This window comes from Schistocerca americana, chromosome 2 (genome assembly GCF_021461395.2).
Source record: "Schistocerca americana isolate TAMUIC-IGC-003095 chromosome 2, iqSchAmer2.1, whole genome shotgun sequence".
Taxonomy (NCBI): Eukaryota; Metazoa; Arthropoda; class Insecta; order Orthoptera; family Acrididae; genus Schistocerca; species Schistocerca americana.
In genome coordinates this window covers 441384798-441397660 of record NC_060120.1, presented here as the reverse complement: position 1 = coordinate 441397660, position 12863 = coordinate 441384798, and the positions used below count along the sequence as shown (strand labels likewise).

The window sequence follows — 12863 nt, the reverse complement described above, 5'->3', positions numbered from 1 at the left end:
TTCAGGTCTGCTGAGAGCTGTTGGCAAGCAGGGTGCACTCAGCACAGCACTTATGAAGCTAATTGAGGAGCTACTTAATTGAGAAGTAGTGGCACCAGCTTTGAAAACTGACACTGTCTAGAAGAGCAGTGTGCTGACCACATGCCACTCTGTATCCACCTTCGCTGATGCTGAGGATGACATGACATGACATCTGGTTGGTACCATTGGGCCTTCAAGGCCTGTTTGGATGGTTTTTGTTTTCATTGTGCCTGTCTGTGATTCTACAGCTTCTCCATCTGGTGTGTTGCAATCTACACTTTCTACACTACTGGCCATTAAATTTGCTACACCACGAAGATGATGTGCTACAGACATGAAATTTAACCGACAGGAAGAAGATGCTGTGATATGCAAATGATTAGCTTTTCAGGGCAGACACACAAGGTTGGCACCAGTGGTGACATCTACAACGTACTGACATGAAGAAAGTTTCCAACCGATTTCTCATACACAAACAGCAGTTGACCAGCGTTGCCTGGTGAAACGTTGTTGTGATGCCTCGTGTAAGGAGGAGAAATGTTTACCATCACGTTTCCAACTTGTAGCCTATCGTGATTGCGGTTTATCATATCGGGACATTGCTGCTCGGGTTGCTCAAGATCTAGTGACTGTTAGCAGAATATGGAATTGGTGGGTTCAGGAGGGTAATATGGAACGCCATGCTGGATCCCAACAGTCTCATATGACTAGCAGTCGAGATGACAGGCATCTTATCCGCATGGCTGTAATGGATCGTGCAGCTACATCTCGATCCCTGAGTCAACAGATGGGGATGTTTGCAAGACAACAACCATCTGCATGAACAGTTCGACGACATTTGCAGTAGCATGGACTACCAGCTAGGAGATCATGGCTGCAGTTACCCTTGATGCTGCATCACAGACAGGAGCGCCTGCGATGGTGTACTCAATGACGAACCTTGGTGCATGAATGGCAAAATGTCATTTTTTTTAATGAATCCAGGTTCTGTTTACAGCATCATGATGGTTGCATCCGTGTTTAGTGACATCGTGGTGAACGCACATTGGAAGCCATTCTGGCATATCACCCTGCGTGGTGGTATGGGGAGCCATTGGTTATACATCTCGGTCACCTCTTGTTCGCTTTGATGGAGCTTTGAACAGTGGACATTACATTTCAGATGTGTTACCACTTGTGGCTCTACCCCTCATTCAATCCCTGCGAAACCCTACATTTCAGCAGAATAATGCACGACTGCATGTTGCACGTCCTGTGCGGGCCTTTCTGGATACAGAAAATGTTCGACTGCTGACCTTGCCAGCACATTCTCCAGATCTCTCACCAATTGAAAACGTCTGGTCAACGGCGGCCGAGCAACTGGCTCGTCACAATATGCCAGTCACTACTCTTGATGAACTGTGGTATTGTGTTGAAACTGCATGGCCAGCTGTACCTGTACACACCATCCAAGCTCTGTCTGACTCAATGTCCAGGCATATCAGGGCCATTAGTACAGCCAGAGGTGGTTGTTCTGGGTACCGATTTCTCAGGATCCATGCACCCAAACTGCGTGAAAATGAAATCACATGTCAGTTCTAGTATAATATATTTGTCCAATGAATACCCATTTATCATCTGCATTTCTTCTTGGTGTCGCAATTTTAATGGCCAGTAGTGTATGTTGTTATTTTATTCTGGACTTATATATAATTTTGCTGTTTCATATTGTCTTATCCAGTATCAGATTAATGTATATACTTGTATGCTATAATTCAGTAAACCATAAGCTGAACAAATAAATAAATTAATTAATCAAATAAAATTCTTAGAAAATGTCAAAACATTTTTTAAACTACAGGAAAAGGTCTTAAGAACAATGATCAAAAGTAGTAATCAGCCTCCTTCTAAGTATCTGTTCAAAACAAAAGGGATGTTAACTACACCATATGAGCACATTTATCTCTGTTATGCACATCAAAAAAGATAATTATTGCACATACGACCCTCTCCAATACCAAGGAATGAGATCTGGACTGAAAGAATAAACATAAACTGAAAATAAGTCTTCTACCATGGGATGAAACTGTACAATAAACTACCTGAGGAGATTAAAGAATTAACTAAAACCAACTTAATTAAAATGTCAGGTAGAAAGTACATATTAAGCAGTACATTCTGTACAATGAAGCATCACTTCGATAACACAAAGTAGGAGTTTTGTAAAAAAATGTAACCCAAGTACATATCGCTACATTAGAAGAAAATTGGCACAACTCGAAAAATGCTGATTTTTCGCTCATGTCATCAACAAAATGAGAAAGGGGAATACTTCTATGTGGAAGAGTGTCACAAACGTAACTGGCATTATTCGTCCACTAGAGAGCAGTTATGACAGTGATGCATTAACAGAACCTATACCAACAACTGGAAAAAGAGTGTCGCATTGTCAGTTGTGCAGAAGCATTCGGCCAGTGCTCATGCGGATGTTGGAAGAAAAGAGTCACATTTTGAATAGTGCCTGTGTTCTCCATGTGAAAGTAAGTAGGCACAGTACATTTATATGATAAATAATGTTTTATTTTGAGATCAATCAATCAATCTCTTTATTCATCCGTTAACAATATACATTGTATGGATGTAGACAATTACAATATATTTTCTTATCTTTAATTTGTTTCAAAAACTTGGAGAATAAATACAAATATTTTATATCAGTATATATAAATAATATTACTTTTCCATATTCAGATATTCTTCAATGCTATAGAAACTGTGTGTTAGTAAAAATTGTTTAAGATCTACCTTGAATTTATGAAATTCTTTAATTTTCTTTATTGTAGAAGGCAATGCACTAAAAAGTATTTTGGGCTGGTAGTTTACACTTTTTTGGTAGAGTGCTCTTTGTGGCTGTCTCTGTGAAAATCATCCCTGGTCCTTGTTTCATGGTTATGAACCTGATTATTTAATGTTGAAAATTCCTGGTGAGTTTTCAGAAAGCATGCACATTCATAGATGTATAAGCTAGGGAGAGTCAGTATTTTAAATTCTTTAAATATTTCCCTTCATGACACTCTGGAGGGAACCCCTTTCATTATCCTAACAGCCCTTTTTTTGAAGTTTGAAAGCTTGTTTTGCCGTACCTGTATTTCCCCAGAAGATCACACCATATCTAAGCAAACTGTTCATGTAAGCATAATAGGCACACTGCAATGATTCAGTGTTGCAGCATTCCCGAAGCATTCTTAGCACATAGCAGCATTTACTTAATTTTTTACTCAAAACTTTTAAATGCTTTTCCCATCCCAAGTGCTCATCCACCCATATACTGAGGAATTTTGTGTATGCAGCTTGTGCAATAACATAGTTCCCTAACTCAGCTTTTACTCTTCTTCTAGCTTTACTTTTAATATTACTGATATTCATCAATACCGTTTTATCCTTATTTATGATCAAAGCATTATCACTAAACCATTTTCTTGTCTCATTTATTGTCCTAGACACTCTGCTGTAGATCATCCTCAGTATATCCTTTTATAAAAATGCTAGTGTCATCAGTGAACATCACCATTTCTGCAACTGTCAGATGGTTTGGCAAATTGTTAATGTACACCAAGAACAACAGAGGGCCTAACAAGGAAATTATTGTGACAGTTTTGTTTATAGAATTAGTTTACATACTATTTCTTTTCCTGTTTTATTTTGAGATGTGCCACTCTTCTAAAAAATTATTCATAACCTTTTTTTGAAACTGTAATGTCATGCTCTAATATTTTGTCTTGTGCCACTCTTGAACAAAGAAGTACATATAGTGATGAATCTGTTTCAGTTGCAACAATGTCGGCTAGTTCATGAAGTCCACTAATTGTCATGTTAGCTGTTAAACGAAATGATCAAAATGCTGCAATTTGGGAGCTTCAACGTCCAAACAATTCTGAAGAAAATGTACAGCATATTATGACCGGCTCTCAAGGTCAGTTTTGTGCAATGACAAATCATGTATTATGTTAAGTACGTTTTATGCAATTCACATGAAAGGTACTTACTTATTTTGTTTATTGCAGCTGTTCCAATACACTGTGGTGATACTGAGGTTTTACAAGGCAGTAGCGTTTTGAATGATTCTGGTGATCAGAATGATAACAACCTCAGCAGATACACATCTGCTAAAAACGATTGTAGTGATCCAGGTGAAAACAATACCTCCATGTTTTTGAAGAGTGTTGCAGATAGACTTTTTGAAGATTTTGATTCCGATGACACAGATGCTGACCCTAACTTTGTTGCCTATTCTAGTGACTCATCATCCACTTCAAATTCACAATCTGCTCAAAGAATTACAAAATCTAAACAAGGGGGAAGAAAAGATAAAAGTAAAGTGTTATTCCCATGTAAATCTGACAATAAAACTCGAAAGACAAAGAGGAATGTTGGCAAATGCAAAAAAACAAAAGCAAAATCCTAAGGAACTGTGGTAAAATTATAAGTCTACAAAGAAAATACAAAATGACAATGGAACAATTGAAAGGACTCTAGTAATGAGAGAAGCTTAGAAAATGATGCCTCCATGTGGGGAAAAGTGTCACCTTAGATGTTCAAAAAAATTCTCTGATGAAGAGAGACGAAATATTTTTCAGAGTTACTGGAAAATGGGAGGCTTACAGAGGCAATGTGATTACATCACTATTAACATGACAACCACACAGCCAAGAAACCGCTATCAGAAGGAAGATAGTCACCATCATCTTAACACTGCTTTTTATTTTGATCATAATAGTGAAAAAGCAAGAGTTTGTAAACAGTCTTTTACTGCTACTTTAGGTATAAGCGGACAAATGGTTAGAACTGTTGAGGAACAGAGAATTTCTGTTCAAGGAGGAGTTATTTCCACTGATTTACAGGGAAAACATGGTAAACAACTGACTGTGTCAACAGAAATAAAATAAAACCTTAGGAAACATTTCAGCTCAATTCCAAAGATTCCTAGTCACTACTGCCATGCCAGAACTTCTAAAGAATACATTGAAGGTTGTAAAACAATAAGTGACCTTTATGGAGATTAAAAATCTGTGCAAAGAAGAAAAGTTGGAGTATGGTAAGTACCTCATGTATTACACAGTTTTTACCAAAGAATTCAATCTGGCTTTTTTTTTACCCCAAAGAAGGATCAGTGTGAGTTCTGCACCAAGTTTGAAAATGCATCTAATGAAGAAAAAGAAAAATTTGCAGTGCAATATGAGAACCATTTGAAAGAGAAAGATCTGTCACAAATTGAGAAAGAGAAAGATAAGAAATCTAGTAATATAGTAGTAGTGTATGACTTACAAGCTGTATTACCATGTCTTGTGGGAAGAAAAGTTGGAGTATGGTAAGTACCTCATGTATTATACAGTTTTTACCAAAGAATTTAATCTGGCTTCTTTTTACCCCAAAGAAGGATCAGTGTGAGTTCTGCACCAAGTTTGAAAATGCATCTAATGAAGATAAAAGAAAAATTTGCAGTGCAATATGAGAACCATTTGAAAGAGAAAGATCTGTCACAAATTGAGAAAGAGAAAGATAAGAAATCTAGTAATATAGTAGTAGTGTATGACTTACAAGCTGTATTACCATGTCTTGTGGGTGATGCCTCCATGTTTTACTACATTTCCAAACTGAACATTTTCAATTTCACAATTTTTCAGCTTAACACAAATTACATTAATTGCTGTGTTTGGCACAAAGGACAAGCAAATCAAGGTTCTGTTGAAATTACTTCCTGTGTATGACATTATTTAGAACAACTGCATCAAGAAAGGGGTAATGACTCATTTTTTATTCAGATAAGTGTGCCAGTCAAAATAAAAATAAAAACATTATTACTATGTACTGTAAAGCTATACTGACTTTCAAGTGGATTAACGCCATAATGCACAAATTTTTAATCTTTGGGCATACCCAAAATGGGGAAGACAGTGTACGTTCTAATATTGAGGAACAGATCAGGACAGCTTGAAAATCTGGTCCTATCTATGTTCCTCATCATTATGTAAGCCTAATAAGGTCAGCAAAAAAATCTGGCATGCCATATACTGAGCACGATCTTTGTTATGATGATTTTTATGACTTTCAAAATTAAGGCAAGGAATACTGACAAAGAAATATTCAATATTTCTGAAGTTAAGATTTTTAGGATCGACCAAGATAAACCAAATGAGTTGATGTATAAGAACTCTTATAGTGAACAAGATTCTAAAGTAGTATTATTAACCAATAATCATAAAACAACTCGATAACAAACATCAGAAAGTGACAAGCAGAAGATGTGTCTGGCAAAAGTCTATAATGCTAAGAAATGTGTATCAGATGCTGAAAAGGGCGAACTGTTGCAGTTAATACATAAAAATATAGTTCCAAAATTTGATTTTTTTAATAACTTGTAGGTTAATTTTTCTGTGCTAACTATTTTATGTAAAATGTAAAACAAACCAAAAAACTGAGTTGATTAATTTCTTGATTTGATTCAAATAATTTGTGCTGTGTTATGTTGTATTTTTTACAAATAAATATTTTCTTATAATTATTTCTTTATTCAATTATTTATTTCATACCCTTTACAGATATAAGAGCTGAAATTTATATTTTTATGTGTCACAAGTCAAAGCACTTTAACTAAAATTGAAGTTTTCTTTGTAGAAAAGTGTCACAATTGAAGCCATTAGGGTTAATTTATCACTCAAAATGAAAGAAAAAGTATGGAAAAGTTACCTCTGAGTATGTGCTACTTAGAAAGAAAAAGACAATGCTGATGTGATTTCATGGAGAAATGTTGACTGAAACTTTGGTTGCTATCTGTAAGTGGGGATTTCACTAAACTAGAGGTTTTAGAGATGTGCTGGTTCTCCTCAAGGTAGCGATACATAATAATATGACACCTGTCTAATTTCGCAACACACCTTTGCTCTATTAGACTTTTTTATTCTTCTTCCTCTCCAACACCCCCCCCCCCCCTCCCCCCCACTCCTCCTCCCACTACCCCTCACCTTTTCTGGAAAAACTTTACACAAAAACTCTGTAATGGATAATACAAACTACTTATCCTCTTCCTTGGAAATTACATTAGGTTAGATTATAGGTTATATGTCCCATCGACAGTACCCTCTTTCTGAGTTCAACATCTCACTCATTATGGAGAGGTACTGACACAGCTTTTCAGGGATTAATTGGGAAGCTGGCAGAAGACAGCAGCAGACAGAGATGCATGTAAACTCCTCTTAAAAATGTATTTAATAACTTAAAGAGTCTGCATCTTGTATAGATTGAATTAGCTGAACAATAAATAAGTGGGAAGCTGCAGTGCGCAATACGCAACTAAAACATCCCCCAACATCATTTTCATGAACCTGATATTGCCTGATCATGTGTGTAGTGTATGGAGAAATTTATGAACACTGTCACTAGCATATTACATTAAAACCTTCCTTCCTTGAATGTACACTACCGCTCTTTAATTTCAATACACCCAGTAAATGACATCTTGTTCTCTGTAGATAAGGTCTAATACTGTTGTACACATGTCATGATTATTGTTTGTGGTCATCGAGATAGAATAGTACCCAACAAACAATGTTGTGTACATAAACATTATGTACATATCTGATATGTTTGTTTACGTATTTGCTGGTGCACCTGTGTTGTTCCCTGTAGTGATTGTTTGGCTGTACATGTATTTACTCTTGTAGGCCTAATATCTGATTTAACTTTGTGCTCTTATCTTTAACCTTTATTTGAAACTCCTTTTTCTGTCAAATGGTAGTTATGTTATCTAGCTGACATTGTATCTGTTACTGTATTTATAGTATGTCTTACTTAAACTATGTACAATTTGCCATTGAAATGCCCTTGTATTTATTGTAAGTTTATATTGAAACCTGTACAATTTGACACATTCCATATCCTTGTGATTGACTCACTAACTGGATCTACGGAACAAGAAATAAATAAATAAATAAATGATGTGATGTCCACAGCGAATGGCAAACATTGCTACGATACATAACATGCGGTTCCTGCACGTCAGTTTCTTCATGACATTGAGGTGTGCACGTCATTAGTATGTCTCCATGAGTGGAGATATCCATAGAAAAACCTGCTGTTATTTTACCACTTAGCCAATTATCTATTCGCCAAATTGTGAAACAGTGTAGTGTGTCTATAGGGGGAGTGCAATACACCCTTCACTGCCAGAAGACAACAGATAGCAAAAAGGACATACCATGACCAGGACAACCTCATAAAACAACTAAAAGTGATGATAAATATATCAGAATTACCAGTAAGAGAAATAGATTCAACACAGTGCCACAAATTTGTACATAATTGGTAGAAATGAACATGACAACAATATCTGTTGCAACAATATACAGGAGACTGACTGAAGCCGGCTTGAAAGGATGTGTCACAGCAAGAAAACTGCTTCTAAGACCCATAAATAAACAGAAGGGGCTTGAATGGGCTAGAAAACATTGTAATTGGACATTGGAAGAGTGGACGAAGGTGTTATTCACTGGTGAATCGAAGTTTGAGATTGTTTGGAACCAGATGGAGAATATTTGTTTGCTGATTTGTAGGGGAAAGTGTAGCCCAGCAGTGTGTTCTACCTACAGTTAAACATGGTGGTGGTTCTATTATGGTTTGGGAATGTTTTGCTGGAGATAGAGTTGGCAACATTGTGAAAATAGAAGAATGTATGGATCAGAAGCAGTACCACTGCATACTTCAGTATTGTGCAATAAAAAGCAGATTGCACTTAATAGGGAAAGGGTTCACCTTACAACAGGATAATGACCCAAAACATCTGTCAGTGTACTGTATGAACTACACTGCTTCAAAGGAAAAACAGAAAGTAATGAATGATATAGTATGGACATCCAAAAGCCCCAATTGTAATCCCATTGAAATGGTCTAGGATGAAGTGGACAGATGTATCAGGGAAGTTAATATATCCAGCAAGGAACATCTCTGGAATATTGTTTAGGGGTTGTGTGGAATAATATAGATTCACGATACCTAGAAATGCTAACTGACCGCATGCCTTGAGTCTGTGAGGCAGTCATTAAATCCAAAGGAGGATACCCTGATGAATGTAAAATATAATGATTTTGATTGTATTATGTACGTGGAAATTAATATAATTATATTTTGTGAGAAATAATGTTTGGTTTGTGTTGTAAATATGAAATACCAGGGTGTATTGAAATTAATGAGTGGTAGTGTATAAACAAAACGGTATTTTTCACTTAAGATAAGACAAATGAAGTACACAGATTTTAACAGACTGGCCTTGTATTTGGAAGCATGGAGGCTCTAATCCACATCTGTTCATCCTGTTTTGGCTTAACACAATGTTCCTAAATTACTTTGAGTCAAATGCCACAATGGTTTTTACTATAAGGTCAGGGCCAACTACCTAGCTCATTGTTACTAGACATGTAACTATGTTAATGTCTGTGTGTATGAGATGTTTTTTGTTCTTAAATTGTCATACCAAACAATGTCCATCATAGTAAAAGTGACCCATAGATGAATATAATTGTTCATACTACTAAAATTTCAAGTTATCATAGCCTAGAGAAAAGTGTAGACTTCAAGGCAGAATGAACTCAACTCACCAGGAAGGAAATCAGGAAATCTAAGCAATAAACATTTATTTATGAAAATAAAAGTATGTCAGATTGAACTACACAATATGTTCAGTGTCTTAGGAAATGTAGTTTGTACCAACACAGACGACAGGGACAAATACTTATCATATGTACTGATGCATAATTAGTTTGAAGGAAAACACATGCAGCAGAAAACTGCTTATCATTTTTATCTATCTATATTTATAAACTGATGCTCCCTTTGTGGGTTTCCCTTTAAGTGTATCATTGTTAACAGTAAGTGAAAATATAAATGAAAATAATTTTGAGAACCACTGTATTCATTTTAAAATTCTTACCTGAAGTTTAGAATTAGCTTCAAAATATTTGAAATACTGGAGATATTCTGCTATGTCCTGTGTTAAATTCTGTATGACGGTGCTGAGCAGATTAATACATATAAAAATGAAACCCACGGTAGTTGCTGTGAGTTTGTGGGCACTAATTATGAGCACTTCATGATTTCTCATCAGAGCAATCATTAACATCACCAACGTGATGAGCAGCACTAGAAAACATAAAAATTAGTCATTTAGTAGATAATGAACACTGTACAGCCTTGATTAAAATGAGTAATTTTATTGAATTCACTTTTTATGAAGGTTATCCAGAATACAGGTGTCATACACTAGTGGGAGGTTGCTATTGAGTTTGACAGTTAACATTTCCCTATTGTTTGTAACATCCCTGTTCTTGTGGTTGAAAATTGTGGCTGTGATTCTTTCTTCTACCAAGTGTTAAGTCTGTGATGACTTTCTAATCTCTCTCACTGTAGCAACTGAAACTCATCTTCAGCTCTACTTATGGGTCAAATACCATGAACCAGTAGAAATAATAATGTAATCAACACTTCTGCATATATTAAAAGGTGTAAACAACTGTGACATACTGGTTATAATTTGATATGCTAATCTTCTACATCAGGGATGTACAAAGACTGATACTGAATGTATTGAGAAACAGTACAACAAATTCAGTACCAACTTTGATAAATGTTTCTGTGCAACTAAACTTTATTTCTATTTTTGGCACTAGGAAAACTTACTCTCTCAATGAAACTTGAACTGTAAATTATAGATTGCAGTGATCAGTCATCCTTTTTAAATTTTATTGTGGAGAGCTAGATTTCAACTAGAAGCTAGCCATTCTCAATGCACTATTATTTCTACTCAATGCATGTAATGCCTGTTGCTAGTCACCATATAGCGGAGATGCTGAGTTGCAGATAAGCACAACAAAAAGACTCTCACAATTATAGCTTTTGGCCGTTAAGGCATTCACCAACAATAGACAGACACACACACACACACACACACACACACACACACACACACACACACACACACGCACATGCATGCACACACACACACACACACACACACACACACACACACACACACACACGCAAAAGCAACTCACACACATGACTACAGTGTCGGGCAACTGAAACTGCACTGCTTTACTGCTGATACATGTATGTATCAACAATATTAAATGTTTTGCCTTGTGAAGGTAAGTAATGGCCACTACATATTTAATTATTTCATATATTTAGAAAAAAATGGTTTGTGAAAAAATGTTGACTTGGATGTTTTCTTTACATCCTTGGTTTATAAAGGATATTGTTCAAAAAACTGTGTGAAAGCTACCAGCAACTTTGTTCTCTAAGTAGAAAGTATTCTGTAACTGTGTATTCTGTGTTCTGCATTTCTGCATCTAATGCAAAAACATTCATTAATCCACCCACTACTTTCATCAAATAGCTTATTACACCGAAAAGAATAAGTTTCTGTACCTTTCAGCATACTTATCCAGAATGAAATGCATCCAGAGGTAGCTTTTATTAGGTATACACTTGCAGCCTTCTGGTCATTTTGTTTCACAAAACTGAAAATAAAAGTTGTGTTAGAATAGGGCACATAACAAAATAAACTGGATTTAAGGTGAGCATTGATACAATAAAGTACTGATAATCAGACAAAATACCAGGATGTGATGATTCTACACATCCACAAAATGACAGAAACTAAGGCTGAAATGCTATTCAAGGAACAATAAGTCAAACACTGATGTTAGCTATCTTAGTAGACAACAGAGGTAGAAATTTTAGTTATTTTTAATATACTTCACTTTTGTGAATAATTTCCTTTTTCTTTTGTAAGTAAATTTCATTATGTAAAGTACATATCTCCAGCACAATACTGAACAGAAATGGTGACAGAAGATCACATTGTTTCGACCCATTCTTAACTACGAAGGGTGCTGACAACTGATTTGCAACCTGGCACTGGAATCATTGTAATAGGGTGCAAACAGCCTAATGTACTTCAGTGGTATGCTGAATGCTTGCATTATCTTTCATAGTGTTGGCCAATTAATGTTGTTGTATGCCTGCCAGGAGTCAATGAATATAAAGTGCAGGTCTTTATCATATTCATAAAACTTCTACTTCATTTGTGTCAGTGTGAAGATACGGTGAGTGGTTGAGTATTCCAGGATAAATCCTCAATGGTATTTGCCTACAATTCCTCTGAGCAATGGTTTTGGTTAGCTTAGTATCAAGAGTGGTGTAAAATTTATACCCTGTCTCCAGCAGTGAGATTTCTCTGTAATTATACATGTTCATGACATCATCCTTTTTTAAAACTGCATATAAAATTGGCCTTTTCCATTCTGTGGGGATCTCCTCAACTAATCATATTTCTGCCAAAAGCTGTATCCTAAATTCTACTAGCACTGCCTCCTTCCTCCCCCTCCCACCCCCCCCCCCCCCCCCTCCTCCCTGCTAGCCTCCCTACTGTTCTTTGGTTTCTACTTGGTTTTCATGATTTAGTATTCTGTCAAAGTATCTTCCAAAGGTATCTGCTTGCTCCACTGCAGAAAATGTCAGATGTGCAGTTGATAGTAATGGAGTGATGGAGATCACTGGAAGTGAGATGATCCTTGCATTTGCAGATGATTTGGTGATAGTGGGTGAAACTTTGAGTGAAATGACGGCAGATACATCTTGATTTATGCTAGAAGTAAGTAAACTAGGGTTACTGGTCAGTAATGAAAAAACAGAGTATTTGGTAGTATTTTGTTGACAAAATTATATGGATGCCATCAGCATAGATGGTCGCAATTTTGAATGAGTTGAAACATTCAACTACCAGGGGCAATAGTGTCAAATAAAAGTGA

The 12863-nt window shown here is 36.1% G+C and overlaps 1 protein-coding gene across 1 annotated transcript in view; it reads right to left on the bottom strand.

Annotated features, from left to right (window-relative positions):
* The window catches only part of LOC124596565 (ATP-binding cassette sub-family C member 12-like), a 526900-nt gene that overhangs the window by 90177 nt on the left and 423860 nt on the right, over nt 1-12863 (bottom strand). Inside the window, exons 23-24 of the mRNA XM_047135749.1 lie at nt 11479-11570; nt 9983-10191 (exon numbers count right to left, since the gene is read on the bottom strand). Coding sequence (XP_046991705.1) covers nt 9983-10191; nt 11479-11570 — 301 coding nt within the window. The remainder of the gene's footprint in view (nt 1-9982; nt 10192-11478; nt 11571-12863) is intronic.